The sequence below is a fragment of the Puma concolor genome, chromosome A2 (assembly GCF_028749965.1).
Source record: "Puma concolor isolate L17-30 chromosome A2, mPumCon1.1.hap2, whole genome shotgun sequence".
NCBI lineage: Eukaryota > Metazoa > Chordata > Mammalia > Carnivora > Felidae > Puma > Puma concolor.
This window is the reverse complement of record NC_141668.1, coordinates 38,315,492-38,343,421: the sequence shown is the minus strand read 5'-3', so window position 1 is coordinate 38,343,421 and position 27,930 is coordinate 38,315,492. Positions and strand designations below refer to the sequence as shown.

Below are 27,930 nucleotides of genomic sequence, written 5' to 3'. Positions count from 1 at the left end.
TCTGAAGTTAAATATCAAATTTTCATAATATGAACATTCTTTGTAAAAACATTGTGTTTTGGACTAGTAAGAAAATTTTGTCTCCACCTTTGCTATCATCTAACAATTTGTAACACCTAAAAGGAACCAAATGTTAGTGTGTGGGCCCTTGAAGAGGAATACCATTGTAGCACTGTGCTCAGAAAAATGTGGGGAAATGAAGTAAAAGCTTGATTCACCCCCCCCCCTTTTTTTACCTGCCTTTTACCATCAGAGAATTGGTTTGTAGCTTGCACTTTTCTAGAGAGATGAACAATATAGCCCTCTTATCTGCATTGTTTGTAATGTGTTATACAGTTGTGTTTAAAACTTTCTTGTATTTTGTTCCATTTTTGGTAAACAAATTAAGGGACTTGAGCAGGGTCAAAGATCTATCAGTAGGCAATCATTCCTAGATGGAGGTATTAACCCCATGTAGAATGCTTTTCTTCTCCATTAGATCATAAATTCCACAGAAACAGGGGACTGTGACCACCCCAATCCTGATGTTTCCTCAGCATACTGTGTAGTAGATTTCAAACATTTGTTCCATAAAGAACTGTTTGATCTCATGAGAAAGCCATTTGCTGCACTAAAATAACTAATACACTTCTTTCTCATATAATCAATTTTCAAGGAAAGTAGACATAAAATGAACTAGAATTTATGCTTGTTAATACTTGTCATGTATTGTCATGCTGCTTATCAATCTGGTAGTCAATTGACTTTCTGGATCTTGGTGAATGAATTTATGGAATTAAGAAATTTGGGTAGATGAATGCAGCTGGAAAATTGCAGATGTGATTCAGATTCTAAACTGCATCCCAATTCCAAAATCATTTAGTAAGATGGGTCAAAGACCACAAAATTTTCCGGTTACAAGCAGTACACAATGAATATTAGAAAATTTAAAATTTTTAATAAATGTGCTTTGTTCACAAAAAGTGAAAAAATACAACAAACACAAACATACATTTTTCAGGTATGCCACCTCCCACTGTTTGGCAACTATGATATAAACCACTTTTGATCTAGTCATGATCCTGAAGAATCTAACCAAATGATCATTTATTTTTGAAACTCCAAATTCTTTTGGAGACTCCTGTTGTGAGACAGGAGACCCCTTAAAACTTGTATCCAAATGAAATCATTCTTGGGAGTACCAATACAGTATTAGAAGGCTCTGTTAACGTCTCCTCTCATTACATATACAATCTGGCAGCAAGCTGCAGGACTGCTTATATTTTAACACTTAAACGTTAATTGGCTTTGGTGGAAAATGTATTAGTTTAAATTCTGTACCAACCTAATTTGAAGCTGAATTTACAGAAACAAATGATATTTATAAATCCAAACAAATTTATACTAAGTGGGAGTAGGTTTTATAAACAGACTTTTCTTTAAAGTACTACTTAAAATACATCATGCACACTTTGGAGCATAAGCAGAATCAACATCTGTAAACAATCAGAGGAATTTATAGCACCAACATTTTAGCTGTAACACAAAGGCTGACTCCAAGGTCATACTTACACCAGCCTCTCAAAACCAATGTTGTCATTTACTTTCAAAGCACTTTAATGAGATACATTGTTTTCTTTGCCCTTAAGATAGTATTTAACCAAACCAAAGGAAATGGGCAGTATGGTAAAAGAGGTACTAACAAAACACAGTTTTGTGTTACCTTAATGCTGTTTTTTTTTTTTCCTTCTTTTGTGGGAGCTACAAGATGTGACTCATAGTGCTTAATTGGAAAGAAAAGTCAATCCTAATTATTGACTCTTAAGCTATTGAAAGTAAATGAAACATTTCATGTTATTTCTCGCATATTTGAGTAATCGATATTACATTTAGTCAACTGACCTTTGTAGGTTAATTACAATCCTGTAACTTTCATTAATTTAGAATGTGAAATTTAATTTGAAATATTGGGCATATATACGCAATCATTTATATCTTAAAGGGTAAATTTTGTATTTCTAAGTAAAGTTTGACATTCAAAGTTAACTACGGCAACTCACAATAAGCACAAAATGTCAGTTTTACCAAAGAAGTGCAGTTTATGAAATTTAGGATCAACTATTGAAAATGCAAGTTTCCTTTAAAAACACACACACACACACACACACACACATACACACACAACATTAACCATGAATTCTGAAACTGTGATATTTCAGTGCAAAAACCTCAGTATGAGGTAATTTTAATGTATCAACCACTTGAAAAAAAATCCACACAGTGGCACTCTTAAAAATGATAGTTTACATGACAATTGCTGGCTGACAAGACAATGTGGACTAAATGTTCTCAGCTATTTAAACTTATCTTGTCTTGTTTGGACATAATTTTCTCCTTAATCACTTGCTTCTGATTCAGAAACACAGAAAGTCACTTATTGTGGAAAGGGAAAATTCCCACAGCCAACTAATGGTTTATGTATTCAAAGAAAATTTTCTGCTAGAATTCTGATAGAAATTAGAATACCGAAAGGTCAAAACCATGTTATGAGCTCACTAGCAGAGGGTTAATGTAGAATTTTTCTATGTAATTCCAGACTAGTAGTGCAGCACACCTCCTTAATGGAAAGGTGAGGACCCTAACATGGCTGGTCTAGACAGAACATAAACTCTGACAAGTGCAAACCCTTTCACCAAGGTGTTTCAGGTCAGGATTGAGTATTGTCCCTTGCTTAAATAGAAAATTCTGGAAATGAAACCTAAATTTAAAAAAGAGTGAATTCTCACAGTTAGATACACTTAACACCAAGGCCTAAATCAATATGAAAGATATGAACATTCTACTTTGGCAATGGTGTTTATTGTCTTGTACTAATGGATTTAGAATACTTGGGGGATTAGAAATACTTGGGGGACTAGAAAGATTAGAAATCTTTCCCCAAGTGTCTGCTGCCAAATGAGCAAAAGAGAGAGAGAAAAAAAAGATGAATTCTATAAAGTTGAAGAAATGCAGGTCATCAGACAAAACTGAACAGAAAATGGCTTTCTGTAACAGATAACAATTTAGCTAGAAAAGAGAGTAAGTGCATCACAAAACAACTAAGCCAATCTATCTGTGTCACATTTAACTTGTGAGTCATCAAAGTGCAAGCTACAGCTTTCTACATATCTTTTCTCATTGCAATGGTTTAAAGTCAACACTGAAAAGATTAAAAAAGGGAAAATACATAGCAAGTTACGCTTCATTTTTCACAATAGCACTAAAGAAAAAAAGGTACCTTTCTATGATATCTTAGTGCTAAATGCTAAAGTAACAGTGGTTTCTGCTATGACAGGAGTCACTCTGCATGAAACTTTAAGCTTTCTATATAAGAATAAATTTTAAAATCCAGAAGTAGAAAAAAATAGCAAACTCTGTAAACCTTTGCATTTTTTCTATGCAAACCAGGTTTTAAGTACTGAGTTCGTGTTAGTATTTCTGATTAGTGTAAGCAATTAGTTTAGGAGTCTGGACTGAAAGGGCCTTTTACTTTGATATTAACTTAAAAGTAATATGGGATCTTCTAGCTCATAGAAAGGAATAGAGCTGGCTTGACTTTCTCCAGAATCTGAGTCATATGGAGCATCAGGGAGCTCTGTGAAACCATATGCTAGTTGTTCATCTTCTATATCTGATCGAACGTAGCAGGAAGGGTTAGAATATTCCTCCTCTTCTATACTGTTGAAATCTTGAGGAATATATAACATTCCTGGGTAGTTCCTACTAACCAAGTCACTTGTGGTCTTTAGGGAGATTTTTCTAAATGCCATCAAATGCATATGTGAAAACTTTGAATACTTGAAACGTTTAAAGCCCAGGGACTCTATAGCAATCTTCCAGCTTTTCATCATCATAGCATGACGGTTCTGATGGGAGGAATCAGGTGTGATGATAAGCAATAAACCATTTAACACTAACAGTTCATGGGCTTTCTTGCAGCAAATCCATCGTTGGTAAGGTGATGGAAAATAAGAAAGAAGAAGAGAGAAAACAACCACATGGAAAAGTTCTCCAGGAAGAGAATCAATAGGGTTTTTCAGCTGCTTTAAAAAGGCATCTATAGCATCCTGTGCAAGCTGGAGTGGCTGCTGAAGCTGCAAGTTCAGGAAGTCACATTTATATACACTCTGCAGAAAGGGAAAAAAGGACTCATTAAGAATTTGAAAATTACTTCCATCCTATTACACAGATTTTACAACGAACTATTTCACAGCATTTCTACATAATCCAACCTTTACTTTTGAACCTTTCCCTTCTAAATTATTCCACTTGTACAGACACTGAACCTAAACTTTTACTCACAATAATCTTGAAGAGTAATCAAGCCTGGAGAACTTGTATTCATCATTAAAAAACTAAATATTTCTGTTGAACAATTTGAAATTTAATTTGCGTAAGAGTTTACAGGAATGATTTATCTAAACTTAATCATATTTACATTCACTTCAACATTTACAGTTATCAAAAACAGGTCAATGTAAATACTTTAAACAAGAAATACCATGAAATAAAGATGAATCAAGGACATCAAAGAGGATAATAAAAGAAAGGGGCATTATAAGTTGGTAAAAGAAGAACACCAAAACTTTTGAAATAATGAAAAATGTCATTGAAACCATTAGCTATCTTAAAAGTAATTTTAATTATTACATTTATTCTATCAAAAAGTTAATACCTGGTTTAAAACAACACATTAAAATTAACTTCAATGACCATGGGAAACACCACAACTAAGGGAATAAACAGCACTACATAATTTGCTGAATACTACAACTCCATGAAAATGACCCAGAATAAAAATTTAAAATTAGATAAAAATTAGTTGCCCTTTTCATAGATTAGTTTAGTGCCTTATTCTTGCTAGTAGCTGGACAAGCCGGTCATGTATGTGCACTACAGATTAGGCAAAGTGAGATGTAAAGTTCTATTACACAGAAAAAGATGTATGTTTTTCTTCGATTTGCTATTTACTGAAGCATAACTGATGTACAAACAAGTATTAACTGATGCACAAGCGTATTTAAAAGGTACTCCTTGATAAGTTTTTGACATTTAAACATTCATGAAACCATTCCACAATTAAGTTAATGAATAGACCTAACACCTCCTGAAAGCTTCCTCATGAGCCTTTATAATCCCTGCCTTGTACCCTTCCTGTTCTTCTTCACCACTAGGCAATCATTCATGTGATTTCTATCACTATAGTTTGTATTTCATAGAATTTTATATAAATGGAATAAGACACAATAATGTATTGTTGATTTGTCTCGCTTCTTTCACCTAGTACGATTTTCTTGAGATTCATCCACTGTTTTACATGTATTGACAGTTCCTTTTTAATTGCTGTAAGGTATGCTACCGCATTAAGAATATATCACAGTTTGTTCACATACTGTTTATGTACATCTGGGCTATTTCTAACTTTTGGCTATTCTAACTTAAGCTGCTACGAATATTCCTGTTTGACTTTCAATGGACATGCTTTCATTTCTCTGGAGTAAGTATCCAGGAAAGGCGTGGCTGGATCATATACTAGTAGGTGTATGTTTAACTTTTAAAGAAACTCCAAAACTGTTTTCAAAAGTAGTTAAACAGTTTTTCATTCCCACCAGGAGTGTATGGGAATTCCAGTTCCTCCAAATACTCACCAACACCTGGGATAGCTAGCCTTTTACACTTTAAAATCATTGTAACAGAGGTGTGTAGTGGTATATTGTGGTTTTAACTTGCATTTTCTTAATAGGTAGTGATATTTATCTTCTTTACATGTACTTATTTGCCATCTGGATATCTTCTTTGGTCAAGTGTTTATTTAAATCTTTTGCTCACTTAATAATTGGGTTGTTTTACATTTAAAAAAAACAAACAAACCTGTTTTATTAGTTCTGAGAGTTCTTTATTCTGGACACGAGTTCTTAATCAGATGTAGGACTTGAAAATACTCTCAGGTAAATTCCTAGCAGTGCTATTGTTGGTTCACAGGGTAGATCTATTTTTAATTTTTTGATGAACCTCCACACTGTTTTCCACAGTGACTGCACCAGTCTGCATTCCCACCAACAGTGCAAGAGGGTTCCCGTTTCTCCACATCCTCTCCAGCATCTACAGTCTCCTGACTTGTTCATTTTAGCCACTCTGACTGGCGTGAGGTGATTATCTGAGGGTGGTTTTGATTTGTATTTCCCTGATGAGGAGCGATGTTGAGCATCTTCTCATGTGCCTGTTGGCCATCTGGATGTCTTCTTTAGAGAAGTGTCTCTTCGTGTCTTCTGCCCATTTCTTCACTGGACTATTTGTTTTTCAGGTGTGGAGTTTGGTGAGCTCTTTATAGATTTTGGATACTAGCCCTTTGTCCGATATGTCATTTGCGAATATCTTTTCCCATTCCATTGGTTGCCTTTTAGTTTTGTTGATTGTTGTATGGAAACCAATTTGACTATAAATTTCATATTTAAAAAAAATACTCTCAGATTGTGGCTGTCTTTTATTCTTTTAACAAGGTCTTTGAAGAGGAAACATTTTACATTGTGATGAAGACCAATTTATAATTTATTCCTTAATAATGGACTATTTTTGGTGTCATATCTAAGAAATTTTTCCTGACCCAACATTAGGAAGTTTTTTTTTTTCAATGTTTTCTTCTGAAACTTCTATAGCTGTATGTTTCACATTGAAGTACATAATCTGAGTTTATTTTTGTATATGGTGTGAAGTATGGACTAAAGTTTTTTCTTTTGTATATGGATATTCAGTTCTTCCAGCCATTTGTTGAAAAGGCTATCTTTTCCATCTGGGTTGAAAATTAGTAGTCCATAAATTTGGTCTTATTTGTGGGCCCTCTCTTATACTTCATTGATACTCTCGACACCAATACTGCAGTGTTTTGATTACTGTACCTTTAAAATTATGAAGTCAGGTAGTGTTACTCTCAAACACTGTCCTTTTAAAAAGTTGTTTTAGCTATTCTAGGTTCTTTGAATTTCCTCACAAATTTTAGAGTAAGTTTTTCAACTTTTACAAAAAAGCCTGCTAGGATTTTGATCAAGATTGCCCTGAATCTATGAATAGGTATTGAGAAAACTGATATATTTACAATATTGAGTTCTTCCATGAATAAACATGGTATATTTCTCTACTTAGGTCTTCTTTAATTTCTCTCAATAATGAACAGTTTTTGGGCACTTGGGTGCCTCAGTCAGTTAAGCATCCCACTTTGGCTCAGGTCATGATCTCATAGTTCATGAGTTCGAGCCCCAGGGCTGGCTCTGTGCTGACAACTTGGAGCTTGGAGCCTGCTTCAGATTCTGTGTCTCTCTCTGCCCCTCCCCCAATCGTTTTCTCTCTTTCAAAATTAAACATTAAAAACATTAAAATAACTTACAGTTTGCAATATATAGGTTTTCTCCCATCTTTTATCAGCTTTATGTGAAATATTTTATATAAATATGTTAAGTATTTCATATTTTTGATGCTATTGTAGATGGTATTATGTTTAATTTTTAATTGATTGTGGCTAGTGTGTGTAGGTGAGTTTGCGTGTGTATACACACAGTTGACTCTTGTATATTGATCTTTTATCTTGCAACTCTGCTAAACTCATTTATTCTACTGGCTTCTCTCTAGATTCCATAGAATAATATATGTTCAATGTCATGCATGAATAAATACAGCTTTAGTTCTTTCCAATCTTGATGCCTATTACTGCTTTTTTTTTTTTTTTCTGTCTCTATTGCACTGGGTAGAATTTACAGAGAATGCTATATAGAAGTGGCGAAGGTACATATTCTTTCCTTGTTCTAGTGGGGAAAGCATTTTTGTTTTATTATTAAGTATGATGTTAGCTGTAGGTTTTTCAGACAGCCTTTACCAGGGTGACAGAATTCAGTTGAATTCCTTCTGAGGGTTTTCATAAGGAAAGAATGTTTGGATTTTTATCAAATGTTTTTCCTATGTCTATTGAGATCTTTATTAGTGTGCTAAGGTGAAAAAATAGTTTTTTGAAGTTAAACCAATCTTGCAAACAAAACTTGGTCATGATACATTACCTGCTTTGAAATATAGTTGCATTCAACATGCTATAACTTTGTATAGAACACTTTACATGTATGTTCATAAAGTCTCTGGCCTTTTAGAAGACATTGGGTAATATACCATCCATTTCAATTTTATGAAAGAGTTTGTGTAGAATTGGTATTTCTTCCTTACTGTTAGTTGATTTTACCAGTGAAGCGATGTAGGCCTGAAATTTTCTTTTTTGGACAAGTTTGTAACTGTCTATTTAAATTTCTTTAATGCATTTAGGGCCGTTCAGATTATTTATTTCTTCATGAATAAACTTTGGTAGTATGTCTTGCAGGGAATTTTTCCATTTCACTTAAGTTGTGAAATTTATTGGCATAAAATTGTTAACAATATCTCCTTTTTATCCTCTTAATATTGGTAAAATCAGTAATGATATAACTTCTTTTTCTTAGTATGGCTAGTGGTTTATCTATTTTGTGGTTTATCACTTCTCAAAGTGAAACATACTTCTGTGTGGTTTTAGTGGTTTATCACTTCTCAAAGAGCTAGCTTTTCCTTTTATCAATTTTCCAAGGTGTTTATCTCCAAGTTTTCTATCTCCTTGATTTCTGCTCTGATAACTTGGTTTTCTTTTTCATACTTGGAATTTAGTGTGCCTTTTTTGTCTGTTTCTGGTTGGAAATTTGTTGTCATTGCTTTGAAACCTTTGCTATTTTCTAATAAAGGTGTACAGGGCTATAATTTTCCCCTACGTAGTGCTTCAGTGATTTAGTGACATCATACACATTCTGATCTCTTAAGTTTTTATTTCTCTTCATTCCAAAATATACTCTAATTTCTCTGATGGGTTCTTCTTTGATGCTGTAATTTTTATATCAATTATTGAGACAGGGGTATTAATACCTCACTATAATTTTATAAATGTCTGTTTCTCCTTGCTATTTTCAGTTTTTGGTTTATGTATTTAAGCTGTTTTTAGGTACATGAATGTTTAGGATTATTCTGTACTCTTGATGAGTTGACCTTTTTATTATTCTGAAATAACCTCTTTATTGCTGGTAATAATCTTTGCTCTGTCATTTGCTTTGTCTGATTATAATGTAGCCACATGAACTTTCTTTTTGTTTAGCCTCTCAATCTATTTGTATGTTTATAAGTGCATTTTTTAAAGTTTTATTTATTTTGAGATAGAGCTCAGGGGGAAAGGCAGAGAGAGAGAGAGAGGAAGGGAGAGAATCCCAAACAGGCTCGCTCTGTACTGCCAGAGCAGAGCCCAATGCAGGGCTTGAACTCACAAACCATGAGATCATGACCTAAGTGGAAATCAAAAGCTGGAGGCTTAAGCAAATGAACCACCCATGCACCCCTGAAGTGCATTTCTTACAGACAGAATATATTTGGCCATTGTTTTTGTTTGTTGTTTCATTTTCTTATTCAATTTGACAGTCTCTGCCTTTTATTAGAGTGTTTTTTTTTTTTTTATCCATTCAGCCAATCTGTCTTTTTACTAGAGAAGTTGGTACATTTACATTTGAAGTAATTATTGATAGGTGTGTGCTTATTTCCATTTTGATAATTATTTTCTGGTTTTCTGTAGTTCTACTCTGTTGGTTTCTTCTCTTGCTCTCTTCCTTTGTGGTTTGATGACTTTCTTAGTGGTATGCTTATTTTCCTTTCTCTTTCTCTTTCATATATTTAGTATAAGTTTTTATTGTTGGTTACTATGAGATTACATATAGCAACTCAGATCTCTAAGAGTCTATTTTAAGCCGACAACTTAAGGTTGATCCCATTGTGAAGCTTAACATGATTACTCATCCCCATGTTTTACATTTTCATACCACATTTTGTATCTTTAAATCTTGTGTGCCCTTTAACTGTTATAATCACACTTATTTATTTATTTTTTTACCATTTTTGTCTTTTAATCTTCATACTTTATAAGTGACTAAACTATTATGTTTACTATATGTTAACCTTTCCAGTGAGCTTTATTCTTTCATATTTTTAAAATACTAATTAGTGCTCTTTATTTTCAGCTTAAAGAAGTTCTTTTAACATAACTTCAAGGGCCAGGTAAGTGGTGATGAACTCCTTTAGCTTTGTTGGTCTGGAAAACTCCCTTTCTCCTTTTTTTTTTTTTTTTTTTTTCCCATTCACACCTAGACATTTACTGTTGATTTTAAATATGCAGTACATACCCAAATGTCCTCAATTATCCCCAAAATGATTTATGTTTTTCATAAGTGGCTCTTTAATCCCCATCACCTATTTTGCCTATCTATCCACCTCCTCTCTGACAACTGTCAGTTCTCTATGGTTAAGAGTCTGTTTCTAGGTTTGGTGCTTTCTCTCTCTTTCTTTTTTTCCTCCTTTGCTCATTTGTTTCTTATTCCACATAAGAGTGCGATCATATGGTACTTGTCTTTCTCTGACTGGTTTATTTTGCATTAGCACTGTCTTTCTCTGACTAGCTCCATGCACACTGTTGCAAGTGGCAAGATTTCATTTTTTATGGCTAATATTCTATTGTATGTATGTGTGTGTGTGTGTATGTATACACACAAACATACACACACCACTTTGACCATTCACCTATTGATGGACACTTGGGCTGCTTCCACAATTTATTCTGACAGGTGTGAGGTGATAGCTCATTGTAGTTTTGATTTCATTTGCCTTGTCAGTGATGTTGAGCATCTTTTGATGTGTCTGTTGGTCATCTGTATGTCTTCCTGGAGAAGTGTTTGTTCATACCTTTTGCACATTTTTTGACTGGGTTATTTTTTGGGTGTTGAGTTGTGTAAGTTTTATATTTTGAGTACTAACCATTAATGGAATTTGTCTGTTGCAAAATATCTTCTCCCATTCAGTAGGTTGTCTTTTAGTTTTGTTGATTGTTTCCTTCACTGTGCAGAAGCTTTATATTTTGATGTAGTCCTAATGGTTTACCTTTGCTTTTGTTTCTCTTGCCTTAGGAGACCAATCTAGAAAAATGTTATTATGGCTGATGTCATAAGAGAAATTACTACTTATAGTCTTTTCTAGGACTTAATTATGGTTTCAGGTATCACATTTTGGTTTTTAATCCATTTCGAGTTTATTTTTGTGTATAATGAGAAAGTTGTCTAGTTTTATTCTTTTGCATGTAATTTTCCAATTTTCCAAATGTTATTTGAAGAAACTTTTTTTCCCATTGGATATTCATTCCTTCTTTGTCAAAGAATAATTGACATAATTGTGGGTTTATTTCTAGTTTTTCTATTGTATTCTGTTGATCTGAGTGTCTATGTTTATATGCCAGTACATCACTGTTTGGATTACTACAGCTTTCAACTATAACCTGAAGCTGGAATTGTGATACTTCCAGTTTTATTTTTATATTTCAAGACTGCTTTAGCTATTCAGGTCTTTTGTGGTTCTGTACAATTTTAGGGGTCTTTGTTCTAGTTCCATGAAAAAATGCTGTTGGTATTTTGACAGGGATTACATTAAATGTGTAGATTGCTCTTGGTAGTATAGATGTTTAAACAATATCTGCTCTCCCAACGTATGTGTCGTCTCCAATTTTTTTCATCAGTGTTGTAATAGTTTCTCCACTTCTGAATGGTAACTTTGCCAGGTAAAGTCCTTGGGTGGCAATATTTTTTCTTTCAGTCCCATGAATATAAAATGCTATACCCATCTGGCCTGCAAAGTTCCTGCTGGAAAATCTGCTTATAGACTTGACTTAAGGGAGTTCATTTGTATGTAGTAAGTTGTTTTTCTCTTGTTGCTTTTAATATTATCTCCTTTTTTCATTCTTTTTCTTTATGCTGCTCTGAATGTGTGAGTTCCACTGCCTTGTCTTCAAGTTGATTGATGCTTCTGCTACTTCTAGTCTCATGGTGAATGCCTCTGGTGTATTTTTTAATTCAGTATGTATATTCTAAAGCTCTGTGACTTCTACTTGGTACCTTCTAATATTTTCCGTCTCTTTGTTGAAATTCTCACTGTGTTAATTCATTCTTCTCCCCAGTTTGGTGAGCATCTTCATGACCATTACTTTACCTGACAATGAATCCAAATTACTTCTCTCCATTTCATTAATTTTTTCCTCCTGTACTTGTAACTTGTTTTTTTCCATTTGGAATGTATTCCTCTCTTTCTTCATTTTACTTGACTCTGTTGGTTTCTATATAGCAGATGACACGATAGCCTCTTGAAGCCAGTCTTGAAGGGGTGGTCTTGTTAGGAGATGAAACTTGTTATTCAACCCTGCCTCAGATCTTGGTTGTCTTTCAAACCTTTATGCTTGTCCAAGCAGCCTATTACATTTTTAACAGCTCCCAGTAGTTGAGGATGTGTTAAGACCTGTCAGTGTCTTGGTGGGGGATGATCTCAGCACCTAGATTCAGGCTGACTAGAAGCCAGACCTTCAGGCATCAGGTTTTAAAAATATGCAAATATATACAGTCCTGTGGGACCACAAATGTAAGCCCCCTCTGGCCTTGAGAACCAGGCAATCTGGAGGCATCCCCTGGGTGGCAAAGAGATCAGGGCTCCAGAGGAGTGTGTAAGGTCTTTTCTGGGTGACAGTAGTGAGGTGGAGCAAGGCAGAGGGGGAATACAAGATGGCATCCTCAGCCTATGTTTCTTGAGAGCAGGTCTGTTTGACATTAAATGTGTGCCAAACCTGAAACAGGTCTCCAGGCTAAAGCCCCAGAAGAAGCAAAGAGGTCTCCTTCACAGAAATATTGGGGAATGTGCTTCAGTCTGCTGTCTGTGCAGTGCTCTCGGGGTGGGAGCCTGCTAACCTGCCAAGAACAATCTCTCCAACTGCCAGGGTCTCATGGGACCCAAGAATGCAAGTCCTCTACCCCCATCCCAGAGCCAGGTGATCAAGGGGTGTTCCCCAGGAGGCAGCTGCAAAAACTGGCACAATAGATGTGTGTATAGCTCCCCTCCAGGAGACCATGGCACTTAGCACAGCAGAGACTGAGCTCAAAGACAGTGCCCACCCTCAGAAATCTCTGGAAAGGATTATAGTCAGCCCCATCTTGTGTTTAATTAGAAGTCTGCCACTCAGGCTGCAGTCGTGGTGATTAGCTAATAATCTTCCTTCACAGTAAGACTGCGCTCCTGGATCTGATGCCTCTTGCTGTACCCTAGGGGTGACAGCTGTTTAGGAACTTTCCTCATTGATAACAGTTCTGTGGGACCCATGAGTGTTAAGTTTCACTGGCCACCAGAGCCAGGTGATACAGAGATTTACTCTGACAGTAGTCACAAAAACTGAGGTGCCAGACAGGGAGTATGAGCTCCTTTCTGGGTGATATGGACTATACTATTACATTGCCATGGTACAAGGAACACATGATCCCTTAGGCTACAGAGCCAAGAGGAGATCAAGAGGGCAGAGTATGATAGTATCTATCTCTAGAAGTTACATTTGGTATTTAAAGTATGTTCTGTGTCTCTACACTTTTTGTACATATAGGATACAGTCATACTGAGCCTATTTTAATGTCCTTGTTTCCTGATTTTAACATCTCTGTCAGTTCAGGGTTGGTCTCTGTTGATTTATCTCCTTGCCATGGGTCCTATGGCTGCCTATTTTTTTATTGGATGTCCAACATGGTGGATTTTTACCTTTCTGGGTGCTGGATGGCATTGTACTGCTATAAATATTCTTGAGCTTTGTTCTGGGATGCAGTTAAATTACCTGGAAACACTTTGATCCTTTGGGGTCTTCTATGATTTGTTAGGTGGGACTAGACCATTATTCAGTCTAAAGCTAATTATTTCCCGGTACTCAGGCAAGACTCTTGTTTGTACTCTACCCAATGCACTGTGATTTTTTAGGTTTCCAGTGTGGCTGATGGAAACAGGTACTATTTCCACCCTATGTGAGTGCCAGGCACTAAAACCTCTACCCTTTTCGAGTGGTACTTAACGTCTCTTGTAGTTTTCTCATTCATGTCATATACTGATCAGTACTCAGCTGAGAACTCAAGGAGGACTCTTGGCCCTCCAGGTCTCTGGAGTTTTCCCTCTGTGCAGCTCTCATATAATTGGTACTCTTTCCTATGAACCCTAGCTGCCTTATTCTCCCCAGGACTCTCAGCTCTGTCTCCACAACTCAGGGAAACATTTGGGCCCTGCTTGGGATTCCTTCTCTGGGTCATGTCCTAGAAACTCTAAAGGCCAAATGATGGTACAATAGTGGGGCTCAAATCATTTATTTTTGTCTCTCACTGATCATTGTCCTTTATTACCTGATATCAAATGACTTGTAAATTATTGTGTGTATTTTGTCCACTTTGTGTTGTTTGAGGTAGGTTACTCCATCTTGACTGGAAGTAAAAGGCCCTTCATCTTAAAATTAGTTATAGCATTCTGGACCTGTGGAAGCCTGATGCTACTGAACTTCTGTATAGTTAGTTCTTTTGCCTACCCCAGTGATTTTACAGTTGAAAGTTTATAGCCCTATCTATAAACAAATTTAGTATTTAAGCCCAAGGTTTAGAGCAAATGGGTCCCTAAAGGACATCTCTAATGTGTGTCTTGAGGAAAGAAGAAAATCCATGTACAAAGCCCAATATATTTTAACAGTATAGCTCCTGAAGGCACAGGAATTCTCTGCAGTGATAAGCTAAGAACAGCTGTTTTACCATAAAGCAAACATTTGTCCACCTTTCAGAAGTAGAGATAATGGTAAGTTTTATTAGCATTTCTTCATTAAAAATTCAAGAAAAAAATCAAATGAAAGTTGAATCTCCATGCAGGAACTTTTCAATAATAATGGCAACCATCTAGCACTCACTTAGGTAACAGGCACTGTGCTAGGTGTTTTAAATACTTCTTCTCAAGTACATATTACAATGGTGCTATGAATGTGCTCCATCACTAACTCCACCATACAGATGAGGAAACAGGCTCAGAGATGGAACCCCAGGTTGAACATAAGTTTCCATTATTTTGTTCAAGAAGTATTTAATGAGTACTTCATGTACTAGGCATTCCTAGGTGCTAGGCATATAGCAGACTGAAAACCAATCCCTAACCCAGTTTACACTGTAACACATACTCTCTTTAAAACATTAAAAATGCAATTTGTGGGGCACGTGGGTGGCTCAGTTGGTTAAGCTTCCGAGTTTGGCTCAGGGCATGATCTTATGGTCTTTGAGTTTGAGCCCCAGGTCGGGTGCTGTGTTGACAGCTCAGAGCTTGGAGCCTATTTCAGATTCTGTGTGTCTCTCTCTGCCCCTCCCTAGCTCTGTCAAAAATAGACTTTTTTTTTAAATTCAATTTGTCAATTTTTGGTGTGTAATGCTTTATCAAAAGTAAAATGGCAAACAACTTATGTCATGAAGAAAAAAAATCTATTTTAAAAGTAGAGAAAACAATTTAACTAGTTTCATCTATGTACAAATAGCTGCGATGTAATAAAGTTTTGATGGTCTCCAAAGTCCTTGCTCTGGACATTATTCCATAATGGCTCCATATCACAGTACACTTCAAAAAAGGATAAATACAAAAAGCCCAAACCTTATAGCTACCTGGAAATCTTTGCAATTTATTAGTCTCTTGATTACAAAAATAGACAACCAGGAAACAAAATAAAAGCCAGTATTATTTTAACCAGTACCATATTTGTCAACTAAATGCTCAAAAATTTTTATGGAATACGAATTTGCTTTTGACTAAAAATTTATCAACTTGTGCATAGGAAACATACTTGCTATTTCACTAAAGACATTGCTTTTTTCTTGGTAAGTATATGCGTAAGATCTTCAAGTCTCAAAACAAAATAGAACTATGCATACCTCTACAGCAGGTACAATATCTATGCCAACAGTTAGAAATTCTTCAAACTTCAGAAATGGGTTAAAGCAGCTGCCAACATCAAGTAATCTGATCTTTCCTGAGGTCTGTAGCAACCTAAAAATAGATTATTTTCAGTTTGCCTTTTATAGGATAAAATCAAATATAAGAAAAAAATTCAAACATTTGAGAAAAAGATAAGGTAAATCATTGACTAAGTTTTTGGTCTCAAGATCCTTTTACACATTTAAACATAACTGAGGACCTACAGACCTTTCGTACATGTGGGATGTAGGTACCAATAATACCATATGAAAACTGAATAGTGAAAAAACAGTTCATTTATTTAACATAAGCAATAGGATTTTGAAAATGTATATAGATAATAAAAAATGAAGAGATGTTTCACATTTTTTCAAGTCTCTTTAATGCCTGGCATAATAGAAGACAGATGAATTCTCATATGGGCTTTTGTGTTCAGGCTGTTGTAACATCACACACCCTATAGTTTGGAAAACCCTACTTTATACTCATGAGAGAAAGAATAAGTAAAGTTAGTATTATTGTAAAAATAATTTTTCACCCACAGAAATCCTCAAGTGTCTAAAATCCCGAGACCACTCTTTGAAAATTGTCCTTACAGATAAAGAATGCCTTCACAAATCAAATCTCATTAGTCAATAATAATATCCTTGGACTTCAGTTTAATTTGTCTCTGTAAATTACAAGAGATCAAAGAGGAAATCACAAATCATATTTTTTGAAGGAAAAATTTTAATTGTGTGCTCATGCCCAAAAAATGGTAGAAAAAGAAGGTAAACGAAATCAGAAATAACTATGATACTTATTGCAGGCAACCAACTTTATAACAATCTATGTAGCAGCAATTAAGAATAAAGAAAACAGTGGATTTTTTATTGGACCCAAGCCCACACTTCTAGTGTTCAGACAGTAAAGCAATAATAAAATTAAGCGGGACACAATATGCCATTTCCAGTGATAATACAATTTCCTTTACAAGATTTATGAGAACATACTGGAAAAATAAAATATAGGAGAATAATTGGGTAAAAATAGAATCTTGGTTTGAAATGTAAGGGTAGAGAAAACCTGTACAGGTTCTCTTCCTGACATTTGGCTACCATTTTCCTTTGGATCCACTGGGAGACATTAAACTATTGACAGAAGGTTAAGCTGAAAAAGGTACTAGAAGTCAAAGTAACAAGGTCGACTTTTTTTTTTTTTTCCAGAAAAGGAATGCAAAAACTAGGGATTACATTTTTTTACCAAGAGCTTCATGTCCTAACATTTTATAGAAATGACCATACTCACCATTTCACAGAGTACATGGCAGTGTATAGCAACATAAAAACAATATGAACTAATTAAAATATTTTGTTTTAAAAATTTTAAAAACTCATGTGAAGAAGAGCTATAAGGGTCTAAGGTTATAATAGGAAGTTAGCTGAAGAGGCCCTTCATTTTCTGTATCTGTAGAAAAACTCAATACTTCTGACAATGACCTCCAGATGAATGTTAGTTCTTGAAAGGAATAGCTAGCAACTCTACCAGTTAAAAGAGCTGCTCATAGGGCTCAAGAGGTAATTTCATGTACTACAGCCACTCAGGAAACAAATTAGTATGTAGTTTGGGTGATGCATAGAACACAAAAAATGTGTAAAGTTGAGAATTCAGTTTGGTAATACTTGAAATAGTGCAATACATTAGGTTTAAGGAAGTAAGGCCAGTAAACTCCTGTGGCACAGGTTCCAAGCTGCTAAACAGAGCAAAAGATCCAGTAGATAGTGGCCACAGAAATACCTGGTATTTAGCTGACGTTTGTTGCTAAATTGATAAAAACTTGAATACCCAAATCATAACAAGTTAGAATAAATGAAAATCTAGAACAATAGTAACATTATATATACAGTATTAGATAACCCTAGCCTCAAGATTATAGGGACTAAGAACAAGAGTTCTGGAATCAGAGAGATTAAGATCAAAACCAGATTCTGCCCTTGACATGTGTAATATGGGGACACACTAATGGGGTACCCACACTAATGAGTTATTTCCAAGATTAAATGAGATCACACATTTGTAATACTTGACCAATATTTGCCACATGGCAAGTGCTCAAAAAGTGGTAAATATTGTTAGCTGTTAATGCCACAGATGGAATTTTTTGTGGCTCATCCACTAGTGATCTTCCTGAACATAGTAAAAGTAGAATTTTCCTCATATTAAATTATATAATAGTTTGTTCTGGTAAACTGGATAGCAAAACATTTCTGATAGTCTCTTAAAAAGTGCTTCTTGTAAATTAAATTTTCTATCTGGATGGAGTATTCTAAATCATTCAAGTTAATTCAACATTATGATAACAACCACCAATAGCAGTACCATGGACTTATTAATTATCAGTACGCTCTAAGTTCATTTCAAATTCTTTGGTTTAGCTCCTTAATTTTTTATTTGCATCAAGCATATTTACAGTTTAAATAATCACAAAGTCAACATCCAAGTAATTACCATCCAGGTCAAGAAATAAAACATTGCCTACACCCTGGAAGCATGACACTCCCTGATGACATCCCTCAACCCTTCATGTAATGGTAGCCACTATGTTGATTTTCATGGTAATCATACTCTTCATTTTCTTTTACAGTCTTAACCTATGGCCACATGCCTAAATAATATAGTTTTGTACTACACATTTGCTTATGTGACATTCTTCTTTCTTGCATAAATGTTTTTAAAAGTTTCATGCTTCATTGCTGGTTACATAAAGGAGGTCAATACTGTGACATGTGGTAATTAAAATGTTAGAGGTTAAAGACTGAGAAAAGAAGCAAGAGAGAAACAAAAAGTTATATATAATGGAAAACCCATAAGGCAATCCTTATATTCAAAGAACTGAAAGGAAAAAACCTGCAATGAAGAATACTCTTTCCAGCATGATTATCATTCAAAATTGAAGGAGAAAGAAAGTCTCCCAAACAAAAGTTAAAGGAGTTTATCACCACTAAACTAGCCTTATAAGAAATGTTAAACGGAATACTTTAAATGGAAAAGAAGAGGCCATAAGAAGAAAATTATCAATAAAAATATGTAAAATATGGCAACATATATATAAAATGTGGTGGGGGGTAGTAAAAAGTTCTTTTAAAATGTGTTCTAACTTAAGTGACCATTAACTTAAGACTGTTAAACACTTAGGATGCTTTATATGAACCTTATAGTAACCACAAACCCAAAATCTATGATAGTTACACAAAAAATAAAGGGAAAAAAAATCAAGAATACTACAGAAAGTCTTCAGTCACAAATAGACCAAGAGAAGAAGAAGGGAACAGAGAGAACTAGAAATACCAGGAAAAAATTAACTAAATGACAATAAGGAGACACCTATCAATAATAATTACTTTAAATGTAAATGGTCTAAATGCATCAACTGAAAGATAAAGGATGGTGGAATGGAGAAAAAACAAGATGTATCTATACGCTGCCCTCAGGAGACTCACTTTAGATTTACACACAGACTGAAAGTGAAAGGATGAGAAGAGAAATTCCATGCAAATGGAAGCAAGGTGGGGGGGGGGGGAGGGGAAGGCCATGGTACCGATACTTGTATTAGACAAAGTAGACCTTAAAACAGAGACTAACAAAACACAAAGGTACTATCTAATGATAAAGGGGTCAATCCAACAACTGGATGTAGCAATTGTAATTATCTATGCTCTCAACATTGGAGGACCTAAAGACATAAAGCAAATATGAAGATATAAATGGAAAAACTGAGAATAATATAGTAACAATAGGACTTTAACACCCTACCTACACCAATGGATACATCAAACAGGCAGAAAATCAACAAAAAAAACCTCTTTGAGTAACACATGAGACCAAATGAACTTAACAGATAAACACAGACCACTTCATCTAAAAACAACAGAATAATCATTCTTTTTAAGTATACAGGAAACATTCTCCAGGACAGATCATGTGTTGGGCCATAATGCAAGACTCAATAAATTTAACATTGAAATCATATCATGCATCTTTTGTGACCACAAAGGTATGAAACTAGATATCAATCACAAGAAAAAAACTGGAAAAAAAACCCAAGTGGAGATTAAACAACATGCTACTAAACAGCCAATGAGTTGATAAAGAAATCAAAGGTATATGGAGCAAAATGAAAACAAGAATACAATGGTTCATAATCTGGATACAGGGAAAGCAGTTCTAAAAGGACATTTAGAGTGACACAGGTATACCACAAGAAACAATCTAACCTTTTACCTAAAGAAACTAGAAAAAGAACAAAGGCCAAGGTTAGTAAAAGGAAGGAAATAATAAAGATTGGAGCAGAAATAAATTAAAGAGACCCAACAAAAGAAAATGTGAATAAAACCAAGAGGTGATTCTTTGAAAAGATAAATGAAGTTGATAAACCTTCAGACAGGCTTACCAGGAAAAAGAGGATTCAAATAAATCAGAAATGAAAGAGAAACAAAAGACAGTATTAGGAAAATTTTATGTCAAAAACCGGACAACTTACAAAAAAAATGGATAAATTCCTAGAAATACACAATCTTCCAAAATTGAATCAGCAAGACATAGAAAATCTGAATACATTGATTGCTAGTAACAAAATTCAGTCAGCAATAAAAAAAAAAAACCTCCCAATAAACAAAAGTCAAGGACTATGTGGATTCACAAGTGAAGTAAGTCTACCATTATTTGAAGAAAAATTAATATCTATTCCTCTTCAAGTAGTCCAAAAACCTGATGAGGAAGAAAGATTCCCAAATTCATTCTACAAGGCCAGAATTACCAAAGACACTACGAAAACAGAAAACTATAGGCCAACATTCTTGATAAACAGCTGCAAATATCCTTAACAGAATATTAGCAAATCTTTGCATTCAACAATCCATTAAAAGGATCATTCACCATGATCAAGTGGGAAGTACTCCAGGGATGCAAGGATGCTCCAATGTCAGCAAATCAACATGATACAGAGCATCAACAAAAAGGATAAAAATCTTATCTCAATAGATGCAGAAAAAGCATCTGACAAAATTCAACATCTGTTAGTGATAAAAACTCTCAAAAAAGTCAGTTTAGAGGGAAAAACCTCAACATAATAAAGGTCACATATGAAAAACCCAGAGCTAACATCATATTCAATGGTAGAAAAAAATGAAAGCCTTTCCTCTAAGATCAAGAAGGAGACAAGGATGTCCACTCTCACCACTTTTATTCAACATAGTACTGGAAGTCCCAGCCACGGCAATCACACAGGGAAAAGAAATAAAAAGCATCCAAATTGGTAAGGAAGAAGCAAAACTCTCATTATTTGCAGATGACATGACAGTATAAATAAAAAACCCTGAATACTATACCAAAGAACTACTAGAATAAATGAATTCAGTAAAGTTTCAGGATACAAAATTAATACACAGAAATTGGTTATGTTTCTTACACTATTAATAAAAGAGCAGAAAAACTATCCCATTTACCATCACAACAAAAACTATAAAATACCTAGAAATAAACTTAACCAAGTAGGGGAAAGACCTGTCCTCTGAAAACTATAAAACAATGATGAAAGAAACTGAAGATAAAACAGATCAATGGAAAGATACTCCATAACCATGGAAGAATACTGCTAAAACATCCATACTACCCAAAGCAATCCCAAATTCAGTGCAACCCCTATCAAAATACTAAAAGCATTTTTCAAACTAGAACAAAAAATACTAAATTTGTATGGAACCACAAAAGACCCTGAATCACCACAACAATCTTGAGAAGGAAGAAAAAGCTGAAGGTATCATAATCCCAGATTTCAAGATATACTACACAGCTGTAGTAATCAAACAGTATGCTACTGGCACAAAATCAGACAATAGATCAATGTAAGAATAAAGAGTTCAGAAATCAACTCAACCCGAGCTTAAATGGTCAATTAATCTACAACAAAGCAAAAAATATACAATGGAAAAAGACCATCTCATTAAGAAATGTTTGGAAAACTAGACAGCTACATGCAAAAGAATAGAACTGGACAACTTTCTTACACCATACACAAAAATAAACTCAAAATTAATTAAAGACTAAAATGTGAGACATGAAACCATAAAACTCTCCAAAGGAAACCTGGCCAGTAAACTCTTTAACATTGGTCCAAGCAATATTTTTGTAGATACATCTCCTCAAGCATACAACTCAACACCAAAAAACAAATAATCCAATTAAAAAACGGGCAGAGGATCTGAAGAGACATTTTTCCAAAGAAGACATACAGATGACCAAAAGACATCTGGAAGATGCTCAACATCACTAATTAGAGAAATGCAAATCAAAACCACAGTGAGCTATTATTAACACCTGTCAAAATGGCTAGAATCAAAAAAACAAGAAATAACAAGTGTTGGCAAGGATGTGGAGAAAAAAGGAACCCTTGTGCACTGCTGGTGGGAATGCAGACTGGTATAGCCTTGTGGAAAACAGTAAGGAAATTCCTCAAAAAATTAAAAATAGAGCTACCATATGATCCAGTAGTTCCACTGCTGAGTATTTACCCAAATATGAAAATAATTTTTTGAAAAGAAAAATGCACCCCTATGTTTATTGCAGCATTATGTACAGTAGCCAAAATACAGAAGCAACCCGTTTCCCGTTTCCATTGGTAGATAAATGGATAAAGATGTGGCGTGTATACACACACACACACACACACACACACACAGGAATATTACTCAGCCATAAAAAAGATTGAAACCTTGCCATTTGTGACACTATGGAAGGACCCAGAGGGTATTAAGCTAAGTGAAGTAAGCCAGACAGAGAAGGATGAATTCCACATGATTTCACTTATATGTGGAATCTAAAAAGCAAATGAATAAACGAAAACAGAAATGGACCCATAAATACAGAGAGCAAACTGATGGTTGCCAGAGAAGGCAGGGGGAATGGGTAAAATGAGTGAAATGGCAGTGGGGATACAGAGGCTTCCAGTTATGGAATGAATAAGTCACAGGGATAAGAAGCTATAGCATGGGGAATACAGTCAATGGTATTGTGATAGCATTGCATGGTGACAGATGGTAGGCATATTTGCGATCATAGCATAAGGTATAAAGTTGTCAAATCACTATGCTATACACCTGAAACTAAAGTAACACTGTGTGTCAGGTATATTAAAAAAAAAAAGAATATACTCTAAAATTTCCAACATTTTAAAAAATTTATTTTATTTTTTTTATTTCACACACAGAGAGAGAGCCCGAGAGTGGGGGAGGGGGCAGAGGGGAGAGGGGGAGAGGGAGAGAGCCAGAGAGACAGAGAGAGATAGAGACAGAGAGAGGGAGAGAGAGAATCTTTTTTTTTTTTTTTTTTTTTTAAGTTTATTCTCAAGTTAGTTAACATACAGTGTAGTCTTGGCTTCAGGAGTAGAATCCAGTGATTCATCACCTACATGTAACACCCAGGACTCATCCCAAAAAGTGTCCTCCTTAATGCTTATCACCCATTTTCCCCACCCCCCCATTCCCATCAACCCTCAGTTTATTCTTTGTATTTAACAGTCTCTTATTGTCTCCAGGGAGAGAGAGAGAGAGAGAGAGAGGGAGAGAGAGACAGAGGGAGAGAGAGACAGAGGGAGAGAGACAGAGGGAGAGAGAGGGAGAGAAAGGGAGAATATCTTAAAGCAGGCTCCACACTCAGTGCAGAGTCTGAGGCAGGGCTCAATCCCATGACCCTGGGATCATGATCCAAGCAGAAATCGAGTCAGACACTCAACCCACTGAGCCACCCAGGCACCCCTCAACATTTGTTTTTAAAGTTTATTTTGAGAGTGTGCAGGTATGCACGAGTAGGGGAGGGACAGAGAGAGAGAATCCCAAGCAGGCTCGGAACTGACACTCGGCTCAATCCCATAAACTGCAAGATCATGGGCTGAGCCACTCAGGCTCCCCTACTTAGTTTTTACTCTGAACTGTTTATTTTTCTTATATTACATATGAAGATTTTTGAGCAAAGGTATTTATTTTTGCTTCTGTCCAGCAACCAGGTGTACCACCAGTGTAGGGCCACTTTCAATTAAATAAATTTAGGGTCTGAAGATTTTTGGATTACCCTAGGGATGTAAATTTGGACTATGAGTATGCTTTGGAGGGATGTCCTGTAGTTTCAACTTGCTGGGGCCTGTCACACTCTGGGCGAATGGGGTAGATTTACTCTGGATCACCCTTAAACTGAGAAAGCAGCTATTTGGAGCTTTAACTGTATCATTGGAGCATGAAAACCAAAGTTTAAGTTTGCCAGTTTGGACAAACACTCTCAGGACAAAGGCAACGTTGAGCTCTGATAACTTCTGGGTTCCTGTCAGAATTAGCATTTTGGCTTTATCAGTTCTTTGACATTTTTAAGATTTACCCAACATGTAAAAAAAAAAAATGTTTCCAAGGTTGAGAGATGAATTACAATATCCAGGTAGCCATACTCTATAACTTTTAAAGTAGAATATACGAACAGATAAAATTAGTATAAGTGGTTGGCATAAAATCAGCTTGTGAGAGCCAACAGTTATAAAAGATATTTCAATGAACACAAGTAGTATTTCATTATTATTAATGGATATGACAGTACTATAATATGTGAAACCATCAGGTGTGCTAAGGGCAAAAGTAGGCTCTGAATAATCTATTCAGTGACTGAAGTTTCTTCACCAAAAAAGGCTAGACAGCCAACCTTAAGTGATCTTAACTGACAGACTTTACTTACTTATATGTTAGTATGTACAATACATATAATATGGGAACTTCAGAATCGATTGTTCCTTAAATAATTAAAATATATTAAATAAAAAAACTACACTATTGTGCTAGCTGTAATAACACAAGTTCTAAGAACTCCCTGGAAATGCATGCTTATTGTTACTAAATAATGTTTTCAAATAAATATTAACTTCTCTACAAAAAAGTATTTATGAATTTAACATTATTTATGTTGAATTTCAGTGACTATTCAAATAATCCAATTATTGAATGAATATGAGTTTTGAAAGGAAGAATCTAACCTCACACAACCCTGTGTAGTTTCTTTCTCTAAGTCAGAGATTCTAAAATACTTTCTGGATCATGAATCCCTTTAGCAATCTGGTGAAGTATATGGATACCTTTTCAAAATAATGCTTTAAATAAATAAAATAAACTGAAATACAAAGGAATACAATAAAATTACACACTGAAACATGTTTATCAAAATACTTAAAAGACTGATATAGTAACATGTTTCTTAAGTAAAATTAAATAATGAGGATGTAGCAGTGAATCTAATAACTATGGTAACTTTAAAGTAATGAGAATCAACATTCTGAGGTATATATGGTAACTGTAACACCCAAATCTTTCATTTTTATGAGTGAAAATGTCATATGGGTTTAGCTGCCCATATTAATAGAAGAAAACTACTAAATTTTAATTATAAGTGACTGAAAATAAAGACGAATTTTTTTCCCATTCAAGTCCAATTATCCTTCTGAATTCTACTTAGGGACTAAATAAACCTACCTAAGGGTTAAGTGTGAAATAAATTAAGCCTGGAAAGGTTCATTTCATTTATTAGATGACACACTGAAAGAAAATTATTTTGAAGGAGTGGAGTACTTCCTTTCTAGAAAATGCATGGTGATTATGAGCTAAATTTGTAACTCCCATCTAACAAGTATACAGGAATTCTCAGTAGGTTAACCTCGCCTACACTTCCACATTATTCCTTATTCATTTGATTTACCTCAATCATTCTTTCATATTTTAAAAACTATCTGTTGTACATTTTTGTAAGGCACTATCCTTTTTGGATTATGGGCATTCTAGAAATGTTCTGCAAACACAATAGTTAAAACACCAAAAACAGATAAATGACAGATTTGCAGTTTTCTCTTAAATCACTAATTAAAATTTTACCACAAGAGAAACAGACAATTCTTCCATGTTAATAGTATGTATGGCTACCCCTGTTCTAAGAATTACCCTTAATAAATTCTTATGGGATCACTAATCACATGGTCCAAAATAAATCAATCTTTTAAGCACTACTTTTACATCAGGTAATTTTTATTGATAAAGACTAGGGGCGCCTGGGTGGCGCAGTCAGTTAAGCGTCCGACTTCAGCCAGGTCACGATCTCGCGGTCTGTGGGTTCGAGCCCCGCGTCGGGCTCTGGGCTGATGGCTCGGAGCCTGGAGCCTGTTTCCGATTCTGTGTCTCCCTCTCTCTCTGCCCCTCCCCCGTTCATGCTCTGTCTCTCTCTGTCCCAAAAATAAATAAACGTTGAAAAAAAAAAATGTTAAAAAAAAAAAAAAAAAAGACTAAATACTGATATCCCTATTTCTGATACCACTATATCTGAAGCACCAATACTTCCAAATTCAACAACAAGCATTATTACTAGGTTGGCAAATTTTCATAGTATAAATTTATTTGGAGGAAAGCCCCTTTTATTTCCAAGTTAAGTGGTGGTTAATGTGGTGGTTAAATATCTAGAATTTGAAAAATTGGCCTAACCAAAGAAAGAATAAGTCACTTAACAAAAGAGATACTTAAACAGTATAACAAGATAACAAGATTTTATTTTATGTTTTTCTGTATTTACCAATGGAATTACTCTCCCTCACTGAAGCTGAAGGATCTGGAAATTCCAGTATCTTAGCATCCAAACTATACTTCAGGGTACCTTTTACTCACAGAATATAAAAAATAAAACAGAACAATTTTGCCAGATGATTGTGTTCTAATTTTTGATGTGAAAATATGGGGATTGTCAACCTAAAACCTCAAGTTTTAATATCAGACAGAATTTTGGAATGCAATTTAAAAGAGTTTATATTAAACAGCTGTAATCATAAATACATTGTGAAGACCATTTAATATTAATTTAAAAATTTAAAATTACTTAAGAGATTGCAAAACTTTCACACACACACAAAAAGCCAAGGACCTTTGGTTTCATTTAAAAAACAGCTTTAAATGTTTACACATCTATAATATGACAAACTTTTAATAAATACCTATTGTACCTCTGGTTAAGAACATGAGATAACAAGTTGAGTAAGAGCCAAGGAATTCAGTGCAATGAAGAAGACACATGCAAATATATAGCAAAATATAATGCAACAACTGCATTCTAGAGGAGTGTACAAATGTTATAAAAGTAAAAGAACACTGGTGAAAAAGAAGGGGAAACCCTGCTGGGACCTGCAGGATCAACAGACTTTTCTCAGGAGAAAATGGGGAGAGAGTAGAGAATAAGTAAAAGGATGGGTGACTGTCATCCTACTCAGAAAGTATGGCAAATACAAAGGTTTTTTTTTGTTGTTGTTGTTTTGTTTTTGTTTTTGTTTTTTTTTTTGAGAGAGAGCGTGCACAAGCAGTGGAGGGGCAGAGAGAGAGGGGCGAACACAGAATCTGAAGCAGGCTCCAGACTCTGAGCGACCAGTGCAGAGTCTGACATGGAGCTTGAACCCACCAACTGTGAGATCATGACCTGAGCCAAAGGCAGACACTTGACTGAGCCACCCAGACACCCCTGGTATGTTTCTAAGTAAGTACAGATTTTCCACAGAATCTCAAATTCAAAGTGCCTGTAGAAATGTCTTCTGATTTCATTGTATTTAGTTATCTTTTTAAGTCCACAGTGTTAACTTTTGTTTCTTATGCTTTTAACACTGTTTTAAAACTCACTTTGATTTTTAAAAGTAAGCAAACAAAAAAAATAAGCCTCTTATCACATTTCATAGAAAAAGATAAGAAATATCTGAAATGGCTCTTTCCTAGATTTATCCAAGACTTAAAAATTAAATACCACCTCCATGAATAAGCACATATATGTATATGGCAGTATTTTTCAAACTGATATATGTTTTAATATAGCAATCACTGTATTGTTTATCCAGACAGAGAAGTTACTAATAACAGCACATTCCATATTGTGTTGTATAAAAATTACATGAATTAACTACACATCATAGATGAAGACAAAGAGTAAAGAGGTAACAGTATCACTAGAGGA

At 34.9% G+C, this 27,930-nt stretch overlaps 1 protein-coding gene across 1 annotated transcript in view; it reads right to left on the bottom strand.

Annotated features, from left to right (window-relative positions):
* Positions 1–915: 915 nt before the first annotated feature.
* SAMTOR (S-adenosylmethionine sensor upstream of mTORC1) overlaps positions 916–27,930 on the bottom strand; it is an 86,333-nt gene continuing 59,318 nt past the window's right edge. The window contains exons 4-5 of the mRNA XM_025929498.2: positions 15,849–15,963; positions 916–4,145 (exon numbers count right to left, since the gene is read on the bottom strand). Of these exons, the coding sequence (XP_025785283.1) occupies positions 3,516–4,145; positions 15,849–15,963 (745 nt within the window). The 3' untranslated portion in view covers positions 916–3,515. The remainder of the gene's footprint in view (positions 4,146–15,848; positions 15,964–27,930) is intronic.